The sequence below is a fragment of the Panthera leo genome, chromosome E3, assembly GCF_018350215.1.
Source record: "Panthera leo isolate Ple1 chromosome E3, P.leo_Ple1_pat1.1, whole genome shotgun sequence".
NCBI classification, from domain to species: domain Eukaryota; kingdom Metazoa; phylum Chordata; class Mammalia; order Carnivora; family Felidae; genus Panthera; species Panthera leo.
The window spans coordinates 2,089,368-2,115,310 of NC_056694.1; the positions used below are offsets into that span (position 1 = coordinate 2,089,368).

General features: G+C 55.1%; 1 protein-coding gene across 1 annotated transcript in view; it reads right to left on the minus strand.

Annotated features, from left to right (window-relative positions):
- Positions 1 to 3,587: 3,587 nt before the first annotated feature.
- GNA12 (G protein subunit alpha 12) overlaps positions 3,588 to 25,943 on the minus strand; it is a 109,642-nt gene continuing 87,286 nt past the window's right edge. The window contains exons 3-4 of the mRNA XM_042921268.1: positions 6,927 to 6,977; positions 3,588 to 5,639 (exon numbers count right to left, since the gene is read on the minus strand). Of these exons, the coding sequence (XP_042777202.1) occupies positions 5,070 to 5,639; positions 6,927 to 6,977 (621 nt within the window). The 3' untranslated portion in view covers positions 3,588 to 5,069. The remainder of the gene's footprint in view (positions 5,640 to 6,926; positions 6,978 to 25,943) is intronic.

Consider the following 25,943-nt stretch of genomic DNA (forward strand, 5'->3'; position numbering starts at 1 on the left):
TTCACGGTTAATGACAAGGTGACCCGGCTAGAGAACGGAGGCCCTCCGATCGCTGTGGCTCGGGGTCGCCCCGTGGCACGGCTGGTCCCGCCTCACCTGCGGGGTGGTACTCGCTTATCCACGGGCCTGAGAGGAAACTCGGGCTCCTTCAGACACCCCAGGGCAGCTGCTCTAGTGTTTCACTTGGGTTTACGTTACACGCACATAAAAAAGAAAACCCTCTGAAAAGAAACAACTACGTCTATAACCGACTTGAAAATAACCTCATTTTCTGGCTGAGCTGCGTTCATTGAGAGCCAGGTGTGAAGTCTACAGGTCCCTGCTAAGACTCCCACGATGACATTTTAGGACGTTCTGCTGAAAACTGGGAAGATCCAAGGGGGAGGAGCCGCCGCAGGTCAGGGTCAGACCCGGGAACACCCCTCCCCGTCCTAGCTGTCCCCTACTCCCATCGGCTAGGACAGCCCACTGCCCTCTGTGGTCTCTTTCTGGGCGGGAACCCCAGGGCCTGAGTGCCACCCCATTCCCACCCCCCAACCCAACGGACACCAATCTCTGGGAAGGTCCACCTGCCGGGATATCTGAGAAGCTGTCTGTTCCTGATCTGGGATTACAGCCTTGGGAAAGCTCAGCCCTCCCGGAACCAGTTCGGCAATCTTGCATTAGGCAAAGCCCCGAGCTTGCAAAACGCAGCTCTAACAGCCCCGGGGGCTTCGGGTGCGGCTCCCAGGCGAGGTCACCATGGTCAGGGCTGGGCAGGCGCCTCCAAGGAGCCGCGTGGGTGTGAAGCAGAGGGAAGCGGGCGACAGAAGGGCCCCTGGGTAACCTGTTACTGTCTCTAGCACGTTTCCACCTGGAGAGGACAGCAAGGGGCAGAGATCACACCCACCTGTTCTAACACACCCTACTGAGCTTACCAGTCTCCGAGCTTCGAGAGCCCTGAAGTCCTTCCCCAGCAGAAGACGGCGAGAGACAGCTCCTTCCTCGGGGGACCCGACGGCTTTCTCGTCAGGGCCCGGCACCGCCTCAGGAACGGCCCCACACGGGGGCTGTCGGCACCCCCAAGCTGTGGACCCGGCACCGCCTCCCGACTGGGACCGGTGGGACCGGCAGCCCTGATGCCCAGAGAAACATGGCACCACACACACGAGCCCCACGGATCGTTCCAGAAGGAGGCTGCCGAGCGCACGTGACGTACCTCGTGGAGAAGACGGGCCGCAGGGCGGGGGAGGTTGTCCACCGCGGGAAAGGCGCAGCCACCGTCGCTCTCCAGAGAAGCCCGCCCACTGCCGTGGCTTCCTCTAGAGGTGGGCTGCTGGTCACAGCGAGGTTAGCCGCACGGGGACACAGGACACAGCCCAGGAGAAGGCCTCCAGTGCGGCTGATCTATCCGGTGGCCCGGAGCCCCGGATGCACGGGAGATGGCCAGGAGCTCGGGACTCTGCACAGACGGGGTCCCTGCCGGGCAGGCCCCGCGGGGAGGGCTGGGCCGGGGCTTCTGACCGTGGCGCCAGCGCGGAGAATCACTGCTTCCTCCCCGGTTACAAGGGTTGACACTGGGACGCAAAGAGCTTGACCCACCGCCGCGGGTGACTAACCACGTGGCAGGCTCCCAGCCAGCATTTCGGCAGAGGGGCTCCCACCCTCCGGCGTAACCGGGTGCTGTGGTGCCTACCCAGGCCACGGCCGCTGGACAGCACCCGGTTCCTCCTTCCGGAGGACAGTCCTGTGACAAAGCGTGCCCACGACTGGGCATCACTCATCACGCCGGCGGGAGGTTTCTTCATTCTGTGGCTGGGACCAGAACCGTGGGGGTCGTGGCCGCGGAACCAACACCCTCCTGCCCGTCCCCCTGGCGCCCTCTGGTTACAGGGCTCAGGCCGCGCCAAGCATCCACCTCTAGGTGGTCCTGGGGTTCTCAGACAGGCACTCAGGGCCTCACTCACACCATGTGAGGTCCCTGCGCACACACACGCACACGTCTCTGTGCACAAGCCACTTTGGTTGGCTTTGAAGTTGTGTCTTGGAAATAAAAGCCGCTTATCAAATAATGAAACTTCAAATACAATTAGCCTTGGCGTTGCTGCGCTCTGGGCTCTGCATGCGGAGGACAGCCTTAACGAACGCCCGGAGGGCGAAGGTGGTCGTCCTCACACCAGACCGTCCGGCCCAGGCTAACGGGGCCACGCGTGAATGCGAGCCGTTGCCCGGCTGTCCCTGTCCCGTAGGCACGTGCATCAGGGGAGTCCCGCCCAGCCCGGGTCGGCCTGGCCTCGGGACGCCCAAGTGAGGCGGTCATGACCGTAACTAATCATTGTGTTTTGAGATGATTTTGGATCTTGGATTTATTTGTCTTTTTCCCAGAAGTAACTAAAGTTACAAGAACAGGAACACTAGACATCTCTATAAATTACATAGGTTAGAACACATTATCTTTTAAGACCCTTTCTCTACAGACAGAGGAGTGTTTCAGGGAAAAACCTACACGTGTCCTTCTAGGTAAACAGCGTAACCACGAAGAAAAGACCTTATTTTGAGGAAGTTTATTGTTACATTTTTGCAATAACAGAATGAGGCACGACTATCTCCTGCTTCTCCAACAACTCAATAAAAAAGACAATAATCAAGGATAACAGTGTAATTAAAAAAATACAAAAGCTGAAGGTTTTGGAGACAAAAACGACTAGTCTATGTGTAGGAAAGCCGTGAATGGTTTTAGTTGAGCCTTGCAAATAGTTTCTTCTCCGATCCCCCTCGAAGCCCTGAACTTGGAACCGGGGCCTTTAGAGACCTCCCCACGTGCCCCGAGGTCAGCAAGAGCGGAAGCCCGGGCCCGGGAAGACATGGGAGGCTGGGGCCCTGCGGGTCGGGGACCCAGGCCTGGCGCCCTCCCTGACTTCCAGGCAGCTCTGCACAGCCCCACCCCCTGCGCTTCCGGTCAGCCGGGTAAAGGGGCGGGAGCACCCTGTGCACGCCCAGCTGGTGCCAGGGGCCGGGGTGGCTCCCACACTGGCGAGCAGCCGCTGGGGAGGTCCCCCAGTGACGGGCGAGGAGAGCCCACCACACTGGGAACCGGGCGGTGGGTCCCTGCAGCCACGTGAAAGGACCCCAGACCTCCCCGGGGAGCCTGCCAAGACTGCTCCTTTTCCTTTAAGCCACGGTCATCGGCACTGACCCTGGGTCACATCCTTCAGTTCATGAGGAGCCCCAGGAAGCAGTGCAAAAACAGCAATTTTTTTTTCCAGCCAAAAAAGTCACAAACCCTAACAAACATGGACACAAAGCCTTGAGCACCGAGAGAGAGAGAGAGAGAGAGAGAGAGAGAGAGAGAGAGAGGGAGGGAGAGAGGGAGGGAGGGAGAGAGGGAGGGAGGGAGGGAGGGAGGGAGGGAGGGAGGGAGGGAGAGAGGGAGGGAGAGAGGGAGAGAGAGAGGGAGAGAGAGAGGGAGAGAGAGAGGGAGAGAGAGAGGGAGAGGGAGGGAGAGGGAGGGAGAGGGAGGGAGAGGGAGAGGGAGAGGGAGGGAGAGGGAGAGGGAGAGGGAGAGGGAGGGAGAGGGAGGGAGGGAGAGGGAGGGAGAGGGAGGGAGGGAGAGGGAGGGAGAGGGAGGGAGGGAGAGGGAGGGAGAGAGACAGAGGGAGTTTCCCGTGGTCTCCTCACTGAGAACACTGATGACAAGGACGAGTCAGGAGCAGGTCCTGCTGTCCTTCCTCCTGGGTCAGCACAGGCCACAAGATCGCCGGAAACGAGCCAGGATTGACGCAAAAGGGACACAGCATCGGGAGCAGGGCAGCCTCGGGACGGGGGCCTCACGGGTGCTACTCAGCCACAGTGACCGTCTGGTGCCAGTCAGAGGAAGCTTCCTGTTTCCTTCCAAATACTAGGAAAAGTCCTGACACACCAGACGTTTCTATCAGAGGAACGCACAGCGGGACCAGCTTGGGACGCAGTGTATCTGACAGCCAGCGGGAGACACCGGTGCAAAGGTGAGTGGGTAGGGGCACGGCGGGGGGGTGGGGTGGGGAGGAGATCTGCCATGTCCAAGCTCGCGGGCCTGGACAGACCTCCCTGGCTTCTCCTGGAAGAGAGCCACGTCCGGTAGCGATCACTTGTGGCATGTGCACATCGACGAGGAGACCCCGGTGAGCGTGAAGGTCCGAGCGGAGCCGGGAGCAGGTCCCGGCCCAAAGGCATCGAGGTGGCAGCAGCTGGCAGAAACTCGGACTCCGGCTCCAGAGTCTGGGCTTCGTGGAAGGTCAGCAGGTGGACTCACCAGGCAGCCGTGGCGTTCACACAGGCTCCTCCAGGAATCCTACCGGTGTTCAGGAGTCCCGAGGGGAGCAGGAAGCGCTCTCCCACCTTCCGAGGGAAGGGAGCCCGGGTGCGGCCGCGTGCAGGTATCGGAAGGTGACTGGAGGACAGAGGTCCCAGGCAGAGCAGGGCGGGGCGGATCACCAGCACCGGCCGTGTGGCGTTAAGGCGAGCCCGCTCCCACCCTCCAACGCGGGGCCCCCGGCCTCAGCTAGGGTGCCTGGACCAGGGCCCCTCGAGCCGGCACCGGGGTTTTAAAAGGCAACGTGCTCGCTCTAGGAGGGGGCGTGGAGACCCCTGATGTCCCGCAAACCGCCGTCAGGCAAAGCTCTCGGGTTAGCGTCTCTCGCGGAAGACTGGCGGGGGAGAGAGAAGAGCCACCTGCGAGGCTGGCCGGTTTGTGTCCTGGTCATTCCCGAGCGTGCGCGGCGTGTGCACGCCCCACCCCCTCCCCGCGCACACGCACAGGGTCCTCATGAAACTGCGTCAGGAGGGGAATACGGCTTCTGTGAAGGGAGAGGGAGAGGTGTTACCAGGTGTCAGGAACCGAGGGCAGAGTGACCCCTTGGATTCTCAGTAGTTTGACTACGCCCCGGCTTCAGTAGCTAACGTCCGAGTGTCCGTGGCCCCGGGCCTGGGGCGTGGCGGCGTGGCGGGCGCGGCGGCACAGATCCGGGAGGCCCACCCCGGGCCCAGGGAGGGCTGGCCGGTGGCCGCGGAGGCGGCGGCGGAAGGCGGCGGGGGGCGGGGGGCGCCCTCGCTCACTGCAGCATGATGTCCTTCAGGTTCTCCTGCAGGATGGTGTCCTTCACGGCGTGAAACACAAAGCGGATGTTCTCCGTGTCTATGGCGGTGGTGAAGTGGTGAAACAGGGGCTTGGTGCGGATGCGTCTCTTGCGGTCGAAGCACTGGACCAGGTAGCGCTGGACGTCCTCCAGCCTGTGGGGGTCGCCCTTGAAGTCCGGGAAGTGCTTCTTGATGCTGACGGTCTTGACCTTCTCCACCAGGAGGTCCGTCTTGTTGAGGAAAAGGATTATGGAGACGTTGAAGAAGAGTTTGTTGTTGACTATGGTCTCGAAGATGCTCATGGCCTCCAGCAGCCGGTTGGTGCGCCTGTCCTCCATGAGCACCTGGTCGTACTCGCTGGACGACACCATGAACAGGATGGACGTGATGCCGTCGAAGCACTGGAACCACTTCTGGCGCTGGGACCTCTGGCCGCCCACGTCCACCATCTTAAAAGGGATTTTTTTAATGACAAAGTCGTGTTCCACAATGCCCTTGGTGGCTTTCCGCGCCAGCAGGATGTCCTGCTTGCTGGGAAAGTAATTCTGTAAAACACGGGAGAAGGGAGAGGTTTAGCAGGAGAGACAGAACGCGAGGACCCGAGGGCCAGAAGAGCCCCAGGGACTTCCGTGAGAACTTGAACCAGGCACCAGAGTGACTTTCGGCGGTAGGATCAACGTTGGCCAAGGCAAGGGAAGCGAAGGCATCGAGCGGCTTGTCTCCCGTGAGCGGAGGCTCCCGGCCCGAGGCAGGTGACCGGAATCCTCCCCGTCAGCTGCAGCCGACAATCCCCCCCGTGCTCGTGCCCACGGGAAACCGACCGCGGCTTCGGTTTCTGCCCCACAACCACCTTCCGACTGCGGACTTCCAGAGCGTACGCGTTCCCAGACCTTACCGCCAACCGATTTAATCTAGGTTTCGCGATGCTGTTCAGATCTCGCCCGCGATATACTTAATATGTTATTCTCGGAAGTCTTTAGCAAGCACGGTGACTCTCCGGTCACCGCAATGCGGCACCGCTGAACCCTCCAGCGACCGCACAAGCACTGAGGCGGCGGCCCGGCCAGAGACCAAACAGGGCCGCCGAGGCCTCTCAGTCCGGAGACCGGCTCACGGGGTGCGGGGGACAGAGGGGCGTCTTTGGTAGCATCGCCGGGAGGGGACAGCAAAGCCGCACGTGGGGCAGCCGCAGGAGGAACGATCCAACGACCTCACGAATAAACGGCGACAAGGAAAGACGAGGGAGAAACCTTCACAGACACTGGAGTGACGTGGCCCTCCTGTGAAGGACGGGCCTTATGAGGACGCGGACTCAAACCGCTAAAGCAAGCGGCGCCCACGGGAACACACGACGACACCCGGGCAGGTCTCAGCGCTCACCGGCCATCGGCTGAGATTACGGAACGCTGCCAATGCCTTGGGAGCAGTGGCGGCACTGTGGTTAGGACTTCCGGAGCCCTATTCCGATGAGATGGCTTCCTGGGAGGTGCGGGGGCCTGGGGGCGCATCGCACGATTTGTGTTTATGTACGTCTGAGGCTCCCCTGATAAAAAGTTAAAGGAAACCCTCCGTTTTACTGAAGAACTGCCACGCCCCTTGTGGCGAGCAGAGCGAAGGATTTCTTACAGAAATCTAGCAGGGAGCACGGTCCGCAGGCGGGAACGTGAGCGTGTCCTCCACTGGCAGGGGGAGTGCTCACTGCCACGCGCTCGCTGGCCGTCGGCCCTGACACCGAGCGCGGATCTAAGAGCCCGGCAGTCCCGCTCGTCACGGGGCTCACCACGTGCTCCCCAACTCTGGGTCGCAGGTTCTCGGGTGGGGACTGTACTCACCAGCTGGCCGATCCGGTCCAAGTTATCCAGAAAGTACTTCACGGATTCACCCTGTCGCGGAGGAAGAACACACACGAGTCAGCACGGTTGCGAACCCTGATTTGGCAACTAGACGGTCAAGACAGAGTCACATGAGCGTTACTTCCCCTGTACGAATAGGAAGGCGAAGAGACCCCGAGTGCACGGGCGTCTTTACACATTCAAAACACAACTGAACTTAAGTGCGGTTTCTCTCGCCGAGACCCCAACATTCAAATTCAGACTGTTTTCAAATCACTCCCGCGGGACTCTGGGGACGGGCGGCGTGCTGGCCCCTCTGACCAGCCAATCCCTTCCTTGCCACAGACGAACACTGGATGCTCCAGAGCCAGAGCCTAAGTTCCCGGGAGCAGTCTGTGCTGACAGAGGTGGCCTGAGGCGCCCCAGACGTCTTCAGACAGGGTGACTCTTGAAGAGAACAGGTGCGGCACAAACTGCTTTCCAGCTTCCGGAAAGAGGCCTAAAACTCCACTGCTACTCGCCATGCTTGTACGACCTGACACACAGCCTAGGATGAGGAGGACCTTCAGTCTGGATGTCCGTGGAGGAGCGGGGACCCCTTCACTCCCCTGGACGTGCTGCGGACCGGAGGCCAGCGCAGACAGACGGACACCGTTCTCCAGCTCCCGGCATACCCTGGGGCCTCCCGTGCTCTGTTTCAGAAGTGTTTAGAGGCCATGCCGAGCAGAGGAAGGGCAGTTTTCCCCCAGGAAGCGGGATGTAGGAAACGCATCACGTCCCATACACTCGAGGGGCATGGCTTTCCACGGGCTTCGGCTACAGCCTCCCCACGGTGGACAGGCCACCAGGACAGTGCTGGGTCACACACGCTGCCTCACACAGGCCCGGGGAGGGTCACCTGGGGAAGCCCAGCTCAGCCTACGTTCTGCACAGACGTGTGAAAGTGGATGGCCACACCCACGCAGCAGGTGGCCGATCCAGGAAAGACCACCAGAAAGGCTGGCACCACGGCTTGAGCCTGTGACTTTATGGAAGAAAGAAAAGAAAGAAGACGAAAATGACAGGAGCAGCCAGCTCCTGATCTGAGCCTCTCCCCACTGTCTCCCCAGGGAGGGCACCGAGGACTCAGTTTCTTTTAGGGGGAACCAGCCTTCCCGTTGCACAGCAGCGGCCTCTCAGAGAATGCAGAAGAGTGCGTGCTGTAAGGGGACGGGAGCACGCGTTACACATAGCACACAGGTTAGGGTCAGCATTCGCAGTGTTCCTCCTCAGGTTAGGGTGCGGCTGGACCGCAGTCTGCTCTCTGCTCTAGGGACATATACACCTGGAGCTCCAGGAAGGAGACTCACTCCCCGACACCCCGGCCTCAGGCCTCTGTCCCCCGTCGACTCCAGCCTGGGTGTGGGGACAGCTGTCACCGCAGTGTGGGGTGGCCAGTCCGCACATCCCGCCGCCTCCCCTGCGGGACGGGAAGCAGCTGGTCAGTGAAGGGGCCGCGGCCACAGACCGTAAACGCACCTGATTCATGACCGCTCCTTCGTTCACCCCAAACCCGTGTGTCTTACCCCCGCTGCCCCCCGACTCAGGGTTGCCAAAGGTGCAAGGAGAGCCTATGAAGACTCAGGACCGTGTCTGCACCCGCCTGCCACCGTGACTTTGCACCGGGAGCGGGGGTCCTGGGGTGGTTGGGCAGAGGGTCACGGCAATGCAGATGTCCCGGCCAACATTCTGTCGTCGCGGCACAAGTGTCCTGGGGAGACCCTGGGACATAGGTGATCAGCCCGACGGCACAGGAAGGAAAGGAAGAGGCCCCAGGGGACACAAGAATGGGTCAGTATATTTAAAACCTGAGAAGGTGTGTCTTCCACGTCTGGGTGGAGAAATCGCCCGTGAGCTTGAACTCAGGGCCACGCCACCTGCACTCCAACGTTAAGGGACGCAGACCATCACCGCTTCTCCCTCTGCCGCGTGCCTCCCTCCTCCTACTCCTTCCAAGACGCAAGGTGTATCTGGGGCTCTGCCGCTCCGCAGGGTCGGGCACCCGCACGCTTTCGGGGGAGGGCCGCATGCGAGAGGGGGAGTCGGGGTCAGGTGGACCCGCCTCGTCTCAGTGGGGGCTGGAGGGTCCACAGAGCTCTGTCGGGGGCCGAGAGGCCAGCAGGGAACGGGAGAATCGGCTCGTCCGAACCGGCAAGGAGCCACTCCGCCAGGCTGAGCGGGAGCCCAGGTGTGGACCCTGGGGTTTTACCGACAGAGACTGACGTGTGCGCCACGGGACTCGACACGCAGGCCACAGAACAGTCGTCTGCACGGGCCTCGCGGCTCCCAGAGCACCAGCTCAGGAAGACGCCCAGGTTTAAATTCTGACAGATTTCCAACACTGTGGGGAAGCAGTCAGGCCTTCGGAGAAGCGGCACGCGGTGGGAGCGGAGGTGCTACCGTGGACTTAGCCGCTCAGAACCTCAGACTGTGCCCCCCACCCCACCATTCGTATGCAGAAATCTACGCCCCAGTGTCAAGGTGTCGGGCGGTGGGGTTTCGTGGGTGCGTTGGTCCCGGTGCGTGGTCAGGGTGGAGCCCCTGGAGCACATGCTCCTGCCTTGTGGGGACACATGAGAAGATGCCGTCCACGAACCGGGGGGGGGGGGGATCTCCCCACATACCGAATCTGCTGGTGCCTTGATCTTGGGCTTTCCAGCCTCTGGATTATTTCTCACAGACCCAAGGCTACGTATACTTGCTACCAAAGCCTAGACGGGCACAGACGATGCCTTTACAAAAAGAGAGCATCACGCGAGGCAAAACGGTCCTGGGGTCCTCTCGACGGCCGCTGCAGTAACACGGTCGGGCAAGAAAAGAACACGACAACTTACGGGCTTTCCGTAACTCTTCGTGGTCTGCAAATCTGAGTCCCTTCGTTAGTGACGGCACGGATTCATGGATTCGATACAACAACATAAATTAGTTGTGCTCAGAGGCAACCAGGCATACACCTGACATCAGCCTGCCTTCCTGACCCAACTCCCAGCAAAATGTGCATTAAAAAAGTTTTTTTTAAATCTCACAGAGAGAGCGAGAGAGAATGAGCAGGGAAGAGGGAGAGAGAGTATGAGCAGGGGAGAGGGGCAGAGGGAGGGAGAGAGTATGAGCAGGGGAGAGGGGCAGAGGGAGGGACAGAGTATGAGCAGGGGAGAGGGGCAGAGGGAGAGAGAGTATGAGCAGGGGAGGGGGCAGAGGGAGGGAGGGAGTATGAGCAGGGGAGAGGGGCAGAGGGAGAGAGAGTATGAGCAGGGGAGAGGGGCAGAGGGAGGGACAGAGTATGAGCAGGGGAGAGGGGCAGAGGGAGGGAGTATGAGCAGGGGAGAGGGAAAGAGGGAGGGACAGAGTATGAGCAGGGGAGAGGGGCAGAGGGAGAGAGAGTATGAGCAGGGGAGAGGGGCAGAGGGAGAGAGAGAGTATGAGCAGGGGAGAGGGAGGGAGAGAGTATGAGCAGGGGAGAGGGAGGGAGAGAGTATGAGCAGGGGAGAGGGAGAGAGTATGAGCAGGGGAAAGAGAGAGAGTATGAGCAGGGGAGAGGGGCAGAGGGAGGGAGAGAGTATGAGCAGGGGAGAGGGGCAGAGGGAGGGAGAGAGTATGAGCAGGGGAGAGGGGCAGAGGGAGGGAGAGAGTATGAGCTGGGGAGAGGGGCAAGGGAGGGAGAGAGTATGAGCAGGGGAGAGGGGCAAGGGAGGTAAAGAGTATGAGCTGGGGAGAGGGGCAGAGGGAGGGAGAGAGTATGAGCTGGGGAGAGGGGCAAGGGAGGGAGAGAGTATGAGCAGGGGAGAGGGGCAAGGGAGGTAAAGAGTATGAGCTGGGGAGAGGGGCAGAGGGAGGGAGAGAGTATGAGCTGGGGAGAGGGGCAGAGGGAGGGAGAGAGTATGAGCAGGGGAAAGGGGCAGAGGGAGGGAGAGAGTATGAGCAGGGGAGAGGGGCAGAGGGAGGGACAGAGTATGAGCAGGGGAGAGGGGCAGAGGGAGGGAGAGAGTATGAGCAGGGGAGAGGGGCAGAGGGAGGGACAGAGTATGAGCAGGGGAGAGGGGCAAGGGAGGGAGAGACGATCCCCAGGCGGCTCCACACTCAGCACAGAGCCCAACTCGGGGCTGCATCCCACAACCCTGGGATCACCACCTGAGCCAAAGTCGAGAGGTGGACGCTCAACCAACCGAACCACCCGGGCGCCCCGAAATGTGCACTTTTATTAGCAGCCGCTGGACGAGTCTGGGGGGCGGTGCTGGTGATCGAGCAGGCAGAGGGGGCGATCAGTGTCAAGGAACCGCGCTGGGACACTCGCATCCGCGCCGCAGACAGGCGGATGTGGCCGGAAAAGTGCGCAGGCCTGGGCGCGTCACCCTCGCAGAGAGAAGGATCATTTTCGGCAGATGGACGGTCTCCTGCGCCGTCTTCCCTGGGAGCACCCATCACCCACACCGGCCGCACGAGAATCCCATGTGCTTCTGTTGGCATCATCAGACCCAGACCCAGCCTCCTGCACCCCTGCCTGCCCGCGCTCTGGCGGTCCCGTCGGCGGACGTCGGCTGGCCCCACCCGCCTCGATCGGCTAGGAAAACACAGATCTTCACCTGGGGCGAGTGGCTTTTTAGTCTGAAATCCTGTCTGGGCGCTCGTAAGCCCCTCCTATAGTTCCGGAACCAGGGAAGCTGGTTTTTAGGTTCTAACAGGGGATCGGCTGTGCTGGGAGATCCAGGACTTGACAACGGTGAGCCAGACGACCCGGAGATTAGTTTACTCATTTAAACATAACAAATTACAAAGACACAATTTTTTTTAATGTCTATTTTTCAGAGAAAGTGAGTGAGCAGGGGAGGGGCAGAGAGGGGGAGAGAAATTCCCAGGCAGGTTCAACACGGTCAGCACAGAGCCTGATGTGGGGCTCGACCTCGTGAACCACAAGATCGTGACCTTAGTCGAGATCAAGAGTCGGACACTTAACCTACTGAGCCACCCAGGTGCCTCCAGATTACAAGGACAAATTTTAAAACTGCTGTATGTTAAAAACAACAAGTTATTGCAAGGGTCAGATTTTCATTTCCATTACTTAACAAATATCCAATTTAAGTCTTAACTTTGGCTTAATAGAGATGCTGACCAAACAACATGTGTGAATAGAGGGTTTTTACAAATACTTAAAAAAAACATGAATTCCCCAAAGGAAATGTCATCTTGAATTCCGGCTTTGCTAACTAAGTTGAATGCCTGTGACGCTTCACCGGGGTCTTGTGAGAGTAAATGATCCCACAGCCGTGAAAGCATTCTGGACAAAGATAAAACCCCATATTCCTACGCGTCGTCAAAACAGAGGTTCTCCCATTTTAATCTGGGTGCCTAGGACCTGTCTGTTGCTAATTTATGATCCTACTGTATCAGGGAAAAGATTCACCGTGGCGCTGGCACAGCATCGAAAGCCTGGGAAGACCGCAAACGTCCACGGACAGGAGGCTGATCGGGTAACGCAGGCGACCTACACAGGGGTCGGACACGGCTGTGGGGGGTGGACGGTGGTCCATGGCTGGTGAGAAGAGGTGCAAGACACCAAGTACGATGTGTGTCTCCTTGCGTGTGAGGAATGGTGCGGAAATTGAAACACTGACTATTTGCTCATATTTAAAAAAGGAAACGTAGCAAGAGAAACCAGCAACAGATAGAAACGATGAGGTACGGGGAGGGGGGAACAGGGCAGGAGCGGGACGTCTCAATGCATTCTGGCTTTGGAACCATGTGGAGATCTTACATAATTAAAAACGAAATTTATTTAAAAAATCCACCCCTCAGAATGGAAACCAAACTAAGACACATGAGCCTAACAGTATGTCAGGTGGGGGCAGGGCCCCTGGACTCCGGCGGCCTCGCCCTTCTGCCCCAGCACGAGCAGGTGCACGGGAAGCCGGCCCAAGGCGCGCCCACGCTGGCGGTCCTGCTCGGCCACCCGGCCGTGCCAAGGCTGGCGTCCCATATCCAGGCTCTGAGTCCCCCACCCCGGTTCCTGGGGACAGCTGCTCCTTCCCAGCTGTGACTAAGGCCCCAGGGAAAGGCCCAGGGTGGCGCTGTAATATGCCAGGCCCCTCTGAGATTTGTCTTTTTCTTCAGCTCAGGTAAAAGTAACGTGACAGAAAACTAACCACTTTAAAGTGTATATAGGGGCGCCTGGGTGGTTCAGTCGGTAGAGCACATGACTCTTGACGTCAGGGTCGTGAGTTCAAGCCCCACACTGGCTGTAGAGATTACTTAAATAAATGTAATAAAATCTTTAAGAAATAAAGCATACGTAACACGGTGGCATGTAGCACGTTCAAGGTGACATACAACCACCACCTCTACTACCTTGTTGGAAAACACTGTCATCACCCCCAAAGGCAATCGCGCCCACCAGCGGTTACCCCCCACTCCCGGACAACCACCCATCAGCTCTCTGTCTCTCTGGGTTTGCCAATCTGGGGTATTTCGTAGCAACGGTCTGACCTACTCCACTGGGCATCGTGTTTCACCGTCATGGCGGGGTGAGCACTCTGTTCCTTTCTACGGCTGGATAGCGCCCCCCTGCGTGGACCCTCACAGTGTTTATCCGCTGGTCAGCTGATGGGCATCTGGGCTGCTTCCAGCGTCTGGCTGCTGCTGTGACCGTTCTCGTACAAGTTTCCATTCGAATGCCGGTCTCTGGTCCTTTGGGGCAGACATTCCACCTAGCGGTGGAGTTTCTGGGTCACATGGCAACTATGTTTAATTTTTAAAAAATTTTTTAAATGCTTATTTATTTTTAAGAGAGAGAGAGAGAGAGAGAGACAGAATGCGAGCAGGGGAGGGGCAGAGAGAGAGGGAGACACAGAATCCGAAGCAGGCTCCAGGCTCCGAACCCACGGACCGTGAGATCATGACCTGAGCTGAAGTCGGACGCTTAACCGACTAAGCCACCCAGGCGCCCCATGTGTTTAATTTTTTGAGGAATCACCCAAGTGTGTTCCTCAGCGGCCGCACGGTTTGCACCTGTATCAGCAAAGGTAAGAAGGTTCCCCATCGTCAGGACATTTGTTTTCCGGGTGTTTAATTGCAGCCGCCGCACCTCACTGTGATCTTGTGTGGGATCCAAGGCGGTCTGTGCATAATGAACAGCTGTCAGGCTCATTCCTCAAACGGTTCTGGAAGTTGAGTAGCACGGGTTACAGACCCAGCCTTGGAAACGACAGATCTAATCCTTCATTTGTGTCACAGGGACCACCACAGAAAAATGAGCTAGAAAGAAACCAGGGCATGATTTTAGATCTTCTTTTTCTCCATACGAGAAAGCACACACACCATGGGGTGAGGGAGGGGCAGGTGGGGGGGCAGAGAGGGGAGGGGCGGGGGGGGGGCTTGGCCAGTTCTTAGAGGTTCCAGATGCAGAGTCACACCCTCCTGCTCTGGCACTTAAGGAACCTGCAAGTTGTCACTCCAGTCCCCACACAAGCTGAACAAGCTGAAAACCAACGACTCTTTTTAGAGCCACACGAGACTGGATGTTCAAGGGTTGCTGCCCCCCAATCTGGAGAGGCAGGTGAATATGAGGGACAGGAACGTGGCTGGAGCCAGCAATGCATCCAGCTTTCAACGGAAAATGACAACGTCCGCTCTATAAAAGGCAAAAATCACAGTCTGAAGAGACTGAGCAAGCCCTGGAGCCAGACTCAGATGTGGCAGAGGGTCTGCGATTAACACATCAGGAATTTAAAACAATTATGATTAATAAGCTAAGCACTCTGATGGAAAAAGTAGACGACGTGAAAGAACAAATGGGAAATTTAAGCAGGGAGATGGAAACTCCATGGATCAAATGGAAGTACCAAAAGGAAATCACAAAGCACATTAGAAAATATTTTCGGTGGTGCCCGGGTGGCTCAGTCGGTTAAGCATCCGAGTCTTGGTTTCAGCTCAGGTCACGATCTCATGGTTTGTGAGTTCAAGCCCCACATCAGGTTCCATGCTGACAGTGTACAGCCTGCTGGGATTCTGTCTCCCCAATCTCTCTGCCCTTCTCCTGGCTTGCTCTCTTTCTCTCACAATAAATAAATGAAGTTAAAAAAATTTTTTTTTAAATATTTTGGGATGTATTTAATGTATTATCTAGGGAAGAAATCTGTAGCTCTAAATGCCTATGTCAGCAATGTATGTATGATACGTATTGAATCACTACATTGTATATGTGAAATACAACACTTTCACTGTACTGCAATTAAAATTTAAAAATAAATGTTTATACTAGAAAAGAAAATGGATCCAAAATCATTGACTGAAGTTCCTTCTCAAAGGGCCTAAAAAGGAAGAGTAAAGAAAACCCCAGGTGAGTAGAGGGAAGGAAATAAAGACCGCATATCACCGAAATAGAAAATGGACAAACAACAAAAAAAATTAACAGGGCCAAAAGTGTCTTCAGAAAGGCCAATGAAATGGGTAACGTCCTAGCCAGAGTGATCCAGCAAGAAAAAGGGAAATTGCTAGTACCGGCAATTAAAGAGGAGTCACACTATGGATCCTACAGACGTTAAAAAAATATGGAGAGGACATTCTGAACAACTTGATGCTACCAAACTGGATTTCTTAGAAGAAATGGACAAAATGTTTTAAAGATTTAATTTACTAACAGTGAAAATCTGAACAAACCTATTATTTACTTAAAAAAAAAACCAAAAAGCACCTGAATTTATTATAAAAAATGTTCCCCCAAAGGAAACCTGCCGTCAACATTCATGAACAGGTTCTGTGTGGACAGTTTCCATTTCTCTGGGTAAGTGCTCAGGAGTGAGATTGCTGGGTCACATGGTTAAGTACAAATTTAGTGTTCAGAAGAAACTCCCAGACTATAATCCAGGACAGCAGCATCATCCACATTCCTGCCGGCCATGCGGAGGGGACCTGGCTTCTCTGTATCCTGGCCAGCCTTTGCTATGGGTGCTGTGTTTTCCTTTCTTTCCTTTCCTTTTTTTAAAAGTAGGCTTCAAACCCAACACAGGGCTTGAACTCATGACCCCAAGATCAAGATCTGAGCTGAGATCAAGAGTTGAAGACTGAGCCGCCCGGGCACCGGTGGCCGCTGGTCTTCTTTTCTAACTTCTAACATGTATCTCAACATGGTTTTGCGTTTCCCTTAATCTGCAAAGACCCAATGGCCAGTGATGTCGACCACCTCCCATGTACTTACCTGCCATGTGCACATCCTCTTGGGGGAAATCTCTTCAGATCTTTTGCCCATTTTCTAGTTGGACTGTTTTATTACCATTGAGTCTCAAGAATTCTTTATGTTTTTTTGAGATGAGTCCTTTGATAGATGTGTGGTTGGCAAATATTTTCTGTCTGCGGCCTCTTAAGAGGGTCTTTTGCAGAGCAAGTTTTAATTTTGATGAAGTCAAAATTGATGTTTTTTCAAAAATGATTTTTTTCTTTTATGGGTTTTGCTTTTGGGGTCTTATCTAAGAATACTTCATCCAGCCTTAGGTCCCAGAGTTTCTATCATGTCACCCGCTCAAAATTCTATATCTCTCATTTAAATCTACATGCCGGTCTTAGTTGTGCGTAAGGTTGTGAGATTCAGGTCACGGTTCTTTTTCTTTCTTTTCCAGTCTACGGCTATCCAATTGCTTCAGCAGCATACGTGGAAGGCTGGCCTTCCTTTACTGAACCGGTTTTGCATCTCTGCATACTTGTGCGGAGCTAACCTCTGGGTCTGTCCCACTGACCTGTGTCTGTCCCTCTGTCGATATCACTGTCTTGATTAATGCGGCTGCATCTAAGGTCTCGACATGAGACACTGATAACTTGTACTTTATTCTTCATTTTCTAAATGGTTTGGGCTATTCTTGTGCCTCTCCAAATTTTGGAAGGATCATATTTATATTTACAAAAGGTCTGGCTGACATTTTAGCAGGAACTCTGTGTTTAGTAGGAACAGAAACCTGTATATACATTTGGGGAGAACTCACACTGTTCTATGTTGAGCCTCCTAATCCAGGAGCTCAAACCAACTCTCCATCTGTTCAGACCCTCTGATTTTTTTTTTTAATTTTTTTAATGTTTTTTAATTTATTTTTGAGACATAGAGAGACAGAGCATGAACGGGGGAGGGGCAGAGAGAGAGGGAGACACAGAATCGGAAGCAGGCTCCAGGCTCTGAGCCATCAGCCCAGAGCCCGACACGGGGCTCGAACTCCCGGATCGTGAGATCGTGACCTGAGCCGCAGTCGGACGCTCAACCGACTGAGCCAACCAGGCGCCCCGAGACCCTCTGATTTTTTTAATGAGCATCTTGTCATTTTTAATCATACAAGTCCCATCCCATCTACATTATGCTAAATTTACATGAAAGTATTTCCCCCTTTTTTGTGAGCAATTGTTAAAAGTAATGGCACATTTGTTTGCCTGTGTTCATTGCTAGTATACAGAAATAAAATTGATTTTTGTATTTATTGAGCTTGTATCCTGTCGACTTGCTTAATTTACTTAGTTCTGTGACTTTTTGGGTGGGTTCCTTTACATTTTATATGTCATCTGCCAATAGGAACTTTTCTGACTTATATGCCCCTATTCTTTCTTATATTTCCTGCCTTATTCCAATAGCTGAAACAGACGTTCATTATTTTTCAAATATTTACTTTTTTTGGGGAAAAGAAAAGTGGGGGAGGGGCGGAGTGAGGGGGACAGAGCATCCAAAGTGGGCTCTGCAATGACAGGCTGATAGAAGTGAGCCCGACGTGGGGCTTGAACTCACGAACTGCGAGATCACGACCTGAGCCAAAGTTGGACGCTGAACTCACTGAGCCACCCAGGTGCCCCATGAAACAGACTTTTATAAAAATGTTTAAAACCTCTTCTTTGGAAAACGCAGAGCACCAGGACAAAAGAACCTACATGATTGGAGAGATATGCCATGTTCATCAATTTTAGGAGTCTCAATACTGTTAAGATGCCAGTTCTCCCCAGATTGACCTACGGATGCCGTATAATGCCAACCAAAGTCCCAGCAGCCTTTTTTTTTTTTTTTTTTTTTTTGGTAGAAAATAACAAGCTCATTTTAAAAACAGTTTTAAAAAGTGACCTCGAATAAATCGATTTTATAAAAGGAAAGCATTTTTTCGATGCCTGATTTCCAGACTTTCTATGAAAGAGGGGGTTGGTGCGAGAAAAGGCAGACAACTGAGCAGAAACCAGAGTCTGGGCGCAGGACCTCACAGAGACGGCCAAGTGCATTTTGACAGCTGTCAAGGCAAATTAAGATGGAGAAACGGGCATTGTTTCAAAAAATGGTGCCGGAGACACTGGTGATCTGTACGGGGGACAAAAGGGACATAGACCCTTTACCCATATCATACACGAAAATTAAAGTGTGTCCACAGACCTAAATGTGAAAGCTAAAACTAAAACCACAGACTTGAAAAAAACACAGGTGAAAATCTTTGTAATCTGGGGTTAGGAAAAGAGGTCTGTGCTGGCAGGATTTGAAGATGGGCCTCAGTGACTTGTGTCCGTGTACAATCTCCTTCTCTGGAGCACGGGAGGGGCCCGTGGAGAGCAAGAGACAGCACACCTTCACTGGGCTACTCTGAGCCGATCAAGAGAGATGATCCGGGGTGGGCCTGACCTAATCTGGTGAGCCTTTTCAAAGAAGCGTCATGTTGTAAGAGGAGGGGCCCCATGGCAGGGAACCTAGGGCAGCCCCTGGAAGCTGGCCAGAAACCCACAAAACAACGGAGATCTCTGTCACACAACTGCAAGGAAATGAACTCTGCCAATGACAGGCAGCTGGCAAGGGACATTAGGTGAGACCACAGGCCCACCGACACCTTGATCTCAGCCTGATGAGATCCTGAGAGCAGATGACCCAGTGAGGTCCAGACACCAGGACTCCTGACCTGCCCCTGCTGTGAGACAGCGCATTTGTGTGGTTGCTTTAACTTCCTCCATTGTACCAGGTACCTGCAACACAACCGTTCACCGCGGAAGAAAAGGCCACCTTCACTGTGTGCCCTCAGCTCCAATAGCGTCTTGACCCTTAGGTACCAAATGCTTGTTGGTGAATGAAGATACGGATTTTTTTCTTTTTTTTTTTAATGTCTATTTTTGAGAGAGGGAGAGAGCAGGGGAGGGGCAGAGGATCTGAAGCGGGCTCTGCACTGACAGTGGAGAGCCCGATGTGGGGCTTGAACTCACTAACTGTGAGATCGTGACCTGAGCTGAAGTTGGATGCTTAACCGACTGAGCCTCCCAGGTGCCCCAGATACGATTTTTTCAAAGCAGACCCTTCTAGTGCTAGCCTAGGCATTATTTCCTCTGATAACTCAGCGGATTGCTGGCTTGAGTTTGCTGTCGAGGACCTGTCTAGAAAAACTTGCCCCCGCATCAGAATGGCAGATAATAAGGAATTCTTCCTCCTCCTTATAACGGAGCTGCTCGAGTCACATAATACAGGACTAAAAACCCAGTGAGTGTCTGAAAAATCTCCTGCTATGGCGTTAGTCATTAGCTAACTCACAACAAAGGGGATGAGTCAGAGTCTGTTTCTTCAGGTTCGTTACGGAAAGCCCCTGTGCTTTCACTGCCTTACTCAAATAAAACCAGGGAAGCCTCTCCCCGGGACACAACACCTCCCAAACTATCAATATTTACCGTATTAGAGAACTGAAGTAATTTAGAAATACAGTTATAACAGGCATGTATCTAGGCAGCCACCAGAACGATGATATCATCACACACCATGTGGCCTCTGGAAAACTCCAGTGTCCACTCTCGAGTAAATAACAGTGCAAAAGGCAAATGGCGTCTCAGTCTTATTCTGAAAACAGTGTCGGTCTTGAGGAGCCCTCGACAGGACCTCAGGGATCCCCAGACCACACTTGGGGAAGCACTGCCCGAGAGGACACTGAACGTGAGCCAGAATGCTCCTGGCGGCAGGATCATCAAAGCCCAGGCTGGAAAAACCCAGTCAACCCTGACTTCACCGGATAAATAAATGGCAGCATATTCTGGAACCGCACAGGAGAATGAACAAGAGGGAACCATTACCATGTGCATCAATACGATGAATCACAAAATAAATCGGTGAATGAAAAAAAACAAGCGGCAGTACAATATTTACACTATTCTTGACTTACATGATGTTTAAAAACTGGAAAAATTAAACACAACAACAGTTACAGTAGCTAACACGCATACAAAGTTTACTAGGTGCCCCGTGCCGATCTAAGTGCTTTACACATATTAACTCAGTTAATCCTCAAAATGATGCTTGAGGCCCGTATTACGGTCATCCCCACTTTACGGATAAAACTGAGGCAAAGAACGGCTCAGGGATACATGGGTGGTAAAACTACAAATAAAAAGAACGTTAGCCGACATCAGAAGGGCGGCTACGGCTGGGCGGGGGGTGTATCCAGGAGCAGGAGAGCCGACAGTGGGTGACACATTACCACTGATGCCCCCCGCTTTTTTAAAAATTCTTTTTCAGCATTTATTCATTTTTGAGAGACTGAGAAAGACAGAGTGTGAGTACAGGAGGAGCAGAGAGAGAGGGAGACACAGAATCCGAAGCAGCTCCAGGCCCTGAGCTGCCAGCACAGAGCCCGACGTGGGGCTCCAACCCAGGAACCGTGAGATCATGACCCGAGCCGAAGTCGGACGCGCCCCACCGCTGATGCTCTTGATCTGCACGGTGGGGGTGTGTGCAGATGCGTCCCCTACTACTGTTGACCGTGTGTCCATGTTTCCTGCGCAGGTACAGGACTGGGACAGAGACACAGCGAAGGCGGTACGGACCACGCTCACGGCCGGCGGCCTCTAGTTCGGGAAGTGCACACCCCGCACGTGGCACCGGCCCTGCCGGCCTGGCTTTCAGAGCCCGGGATCGAGGCTGCTCCCTGCCGCTGGCAGCCTGGTCCCGGGGCTACGACACAAACACTCAACAAAGCAGAGGAACACCTAGCACCTGAAGGCTGGGGAACTGGAGTCGAACAGAGAGGCGTCTGTTAGTGCTGGACGACCGTGCGCCCTGTCCTTCCCTTCCACCCCTGTCCGGGGAACAGGTGGGAGATGTTGAGAGAGGACTAGATAGGTAGAAGATGGTGAATTATCGAGGACTTCCAAGTGGGAGAGAGATCGCTTTTGCCAAACCAGTTACGCAGGCTCACTTCTACGTAGCGATGCACCTGTGGGCCCATGTCACATGTTCCTTCTGTGCCCGAGTCAGCCCTGGAACACCCAGGTGGCGCTCAGCCCCCTTCCCCTCTGGGCCGTCAATGCTGCTGCTCTCTGGACCCAGCGGGTGAGCATGCCAGAGCCCACGGTGCCCTTCCAACCGCCCAGACCACGTTCTCCTCACTGCTGGGCACAGCCCCCCGCCCAACCCGGCACGCAGGACCCCTGGGGCCCCGCCCCCCGGCAATGCACCCACAGCCCCCCCTCTGCACACAGGATCCCCGGGGCCCTGCCCCCCCAATGCACCACAGCCCCCAAGGTGCTCAGTACCTTTGGGCACGCCCCCCGCCTCAATGCACCCGTGGCCACCTTCCCCCCACCCCACTGCATGCAGGACCCCCAGGCACACATAGCGCCACGTGCCAGACCAGCTAAGTTCCCCCGATGCCAGATGCCACACTGGAGCTGGTGACGGAGCTGGCGCAGGCCCGTCCTTGCACGTCACACAAGCCCGTGGCTGTCCCTTTAAGCCTCCCCCACACCCCTCGCCCCTCCTCACACCGCACCAGCAGCTCATGCAGGGAGCTAAGTTTAGCTCCCTCCACTTCCAGTCTTGCCTCCAGGGACAGCCTGTGCTGGTGGGGCCCGCAAGGCTCTCTGAAGCCACCAGAGGCTTGCTTCGTAGCACGGAGGGCCTGACCTGGATCAGCGGTCCACTCCCCGGAGGGGGGGGATCCTGCACACAGAGGTTTTTGGGGAAGGGGGACGGCACCCCTCTGACCGGACTCTTCCTCGCCCCAGCACAGTCTGGCCTCACGGTCGGGACAAGGGTGGCCCCGTCAGTCCCCCACGGTCCGTGACTCATCTGGGGACAGCTTGTTGTTTTGGGCCCAAAACAAGAACCTTTAAACGGAGCCACGCACCTCACCGATCGGCTCCCTCTGCCACCTGGACCTCAGGTCGGGGTCCTTCGGAGAAAGCCTGTGTGCACCTGAGCTGACGGGATGTCCCCTCCACTCGGGACCAGAACCTGACCCGGAGCCGTCTCCAGGCCGGGTCAGACGCACACAGAGCAGGCCCTCAAACGGGAGCTATGGTCTCCCTGAAGCCAGGCCTCTGGCCACACACGGTCCTAAGGATGTTGGACAGAATCTGGGACAGGATCTGAGGGACTACAGAGGGAAAACGCAGGCAGCGCTTGTAAGCCGGCGTGACCCAGGCCGCGTGGCAAGAGCTCCCCTGCAGCCACTGGAGCGGCCCGCATCCTCTTCCGGAACCAGTACCGGCTAACCCAGGTGATCTCTACGGACAGAAACAACACCCGCTCCACAGCGGACTTGCTTCCAAAACCAGCCTCTCACCCGACACTCAGTGTATCTTCACTTGATTTGCAGTTTGGCACCTAGTGATTGTCCTGTCATGTATGTATGTACACACACACGCACACACGCACACACACACACACTTGAATGTGATAAAAAACAAACAAAAAACCAATCTCAGGAACAGTTGCCAGCACGGGCTACTGGAAAACAAAAAGACGATCAGCGTTGTTGTGATACAAGGCGGACACACAGCCGCTACCTGTTTCGCATTCACGCCTTCGCACGCGCCTTCCGATCTCGGGACAGCGCTGCTTCCGACCCTGCTCCCAGCCGCGCTTCCCCACCAGTCATACTGACAAACGCCAGAGCCCGGACCAAGGCGGCCCGTCCGGCTGCCCGGCAGTCCGGCCACGGCGGAGCTGACCACGGCCCGAGCCCCGTCCTGCACCCCAAGGGCCGCCTCTCCGGTCAGTCCCCTCGCACGGAGCTTGGCAGGCGGAGAAATCTGTGAACGTGCCCCCAATACCGACCCAAGACGCCAAAAGCTCTGGCTCTGGGGCTGAGGAGGCTGACAGGTTTCATTTCCAGGAGGAGTTAGACGGGCCGAGCAGGCGCCCGGCCAGGTGCCCCACCGGCACCGGATGGAGGATCACAAGTGGGGTGTGCGGCCGGCTCACAGAGGCTGCTCCCTCGGCCGGATGACGGCACCAAACCGGCCCTGCGGTGCCAGGCGCTGCGCCACTCGCTTGCCGCGCATTATCTCACTTAATGCAAACGCAGTTGTCCCCATTCTCCTGCTGGAAGAGACCAAAGCTCACAGGTTCACTTACCCAAGCGGTCGAAACCGCCGCTCAGCTCAGAAGGCCGAGCTCTTAAGCCACACGCAGGGCCCTGACCAGAGACCGCGAGCCAAGCTTTGTATTTAAGAGTTAAGTTCCAACGTGCTTGCGAAAAATGAAATTAAAAAATCGGAACAAGGACAGTAGTCTCATTCGTCATATGACCTGACTGTCAAGGAGACAGGGCTCAGAGCAGCCAGACGACGAGGGGACAGACCATCTGGACCGGGCAGCACTCTGAGGCCAACCGCCTCCCCCTGGACGGCGGAGGGGAGCCGGGGCCAAGGGGTCAGGGTGCCCTTCAGCGGGATGTTTGCCGGCCTCCCCACCCCCTCGGCTCAACAAAGCCCGCCTCGGGCTCAACAAAAGGGAAAGAGGAGTGCTCAAAAGCAGCCTTCCTCCTGCCAAAGCCTGACTCATCGGCCGTGCTCCAGCTTGGCTCTCCGAGCGAAAGGCCGGCTCTGCTCGTGGAGCCAACCAGAGCCGGGGCTGGCCCGGAGGAGAGGGAAGCAGGGCAGGAGGCCAAAGGCAGGGACGCCCCAGACGCTCGGGCCGGCGAGCCAGGGATCTGGCTCCTCATAAAGGGCCCTTGTGCGTTAGGCCCGGGCCGCCAGGCCCTGTAGGCCTGGGGTCCGGGGGCTCTGGGGCCGCTGGAGCACTGACTGGGCACCCACGCTCCACACGAACTCTGACCCTGTCCCACGAGAGACCAGACAGCTCTGAGGAGACGGACCACCGCCTCCGAAAGCCTCTCTCCTTCCAGAATCGCTGGAAAAGTCTCCGCTGACAACATTTGCAGGATTTCACGAGGCCCCACCTCCACCACCAAAAGCCCAACACAACACAGCGTGGCAGAAATGCCAAAGGTAATTCCCCGGAGGAACGGACGCCCCACAGCGTGAGAGCCGAGCTGGGGGAGACCCGGATGGAATTCCTTGGCTGCGGCAGGCACGTCGGCACGCACCGCATCTGGCAGGGACCGGGCCGGGCTCCGGCACAGGGAGCCCACCAAGGGTTTCTTCCCTCGGCCGTGCCAGCCGTCTGAGTCAATGCTTCGCCTGGAAAAGCTCCCCGAACTCCCTCACCCTGGCCACAGTGCAGTTCTGTCCGCCGGGATGGAGTTCTGACACCCGTGCGTGAACTTGATTTTTGACTCTGCATGGCCCTATGATCTAAAGCTGGCTCAGGACGCCTGGGTGGCTCAGTCGGTTAAGCATCCGACTTCGACTCAGGTCGTGATCTCATGGTTCACGGGTTTGAGCCCCGTGTTGGGCCCTGTGCTGACAAGCTCGGAGCCTGGAGCCTGTTTCCGGTTCTGTGTCTCCCTCTGTCTCTGCCCCTCCCCGACTCGTGCTCTGTCTCACTCTCTCTCTCAAAAAAAAAAAAAAAAAAAAAAAAAGTTAAAATAAATAAATAAATAAATAAATAAATAAATAAATAAATAAAGCTAGCTCAAAACAAACAGGAAGTATTCCGAAGTCTGAAATACCTGGAGAGAGCCATACAAAGATTTACATTTTCCAGATAAGCACCATAAAGAATATTCTGGAAATGGCAACCACTGGTGTCTTATTTACTATTGGATTGTGCCACAGTACTTAAAATTCTGGAACCCTCACTAACTGCTCTTAAATTTAACTTAAAAAAAAATCACGTTAGTAAACCTTGAGAGAGAGAGAGGGAGGGAGAGAGAGAGAGAGAGGAGAGGGAGCTCTACTTAAAAGAAAAGATGACCTTGTAAAACACACCAGGCTGAGTGAAATGATCTTTCTTTTGTTTCTGGTTTGTCACTAAGGGAGATAAATAAAAACAAAAAGAGCCTGTCAAAACGATCTGTAAAACATTTAGGTCAAGGCAAAAGATGAAAGTTTATGTAATTACTTTTGTGAAACTGATCTGCTAAGCAATACAGAGATCAGACCTCAGTCGGTAACTAAAGGTTCTGATCGATTCCCTTTTTTTTCCTCTGCGTTGGAACATAGGCTGTGAACTAGCTGTGCCTTCAAGAATCAGGGCGAGAACTGGGACCTCACCAGCCAAGTGCCACCTACCAGAGCGTTCTCTTCACGGAACGCCCACGGATGCGCATAAACCCCAATTCAGGCTACTTTTGGGGGACCTCCTTAGAACAACAACGGGGGTTTGCTCAGGAACAGGGCCAGGGGAAACGTAAGCCACCCACAGCCTGAGCGCCTCCTGGACAAAGGGGACATTTGAAAGGTGTCAATAAAGTGCTTCTCCAAGCAACATGTTTTCCACCTCAAACGGAGAATTTTGCTTGACAGTTCCAAAAACATGTTTTTAAACCCAGTAAATAAAAGAGGGAATTGTAGGGATATTTCACCAAATCTTGCTTCACACATATTTTATCACATTCTGCACTGGAACTAGTACACGAAGTTCCTTTTAGGAACATTCACTGAGAAGACAAAATATAGATTTATTAAAGAAAAAAAGATGTATTTAAAAAAAAAAAAAAAAAAAAAAAAAAAAAAAGGACCCCCTGCTCCAAACCAGAAAGCTGTTCCTGGTGATCAGCCTGAGTGGAGGCTGAGGTGAGCATTGGCGGCCGGCAGGGGTGGGGGGCGGGGAGGCCTTAAGGGGAAACTTGTCTGTCTGGTTCTCTGCTGCTGATCCCGCGTTCC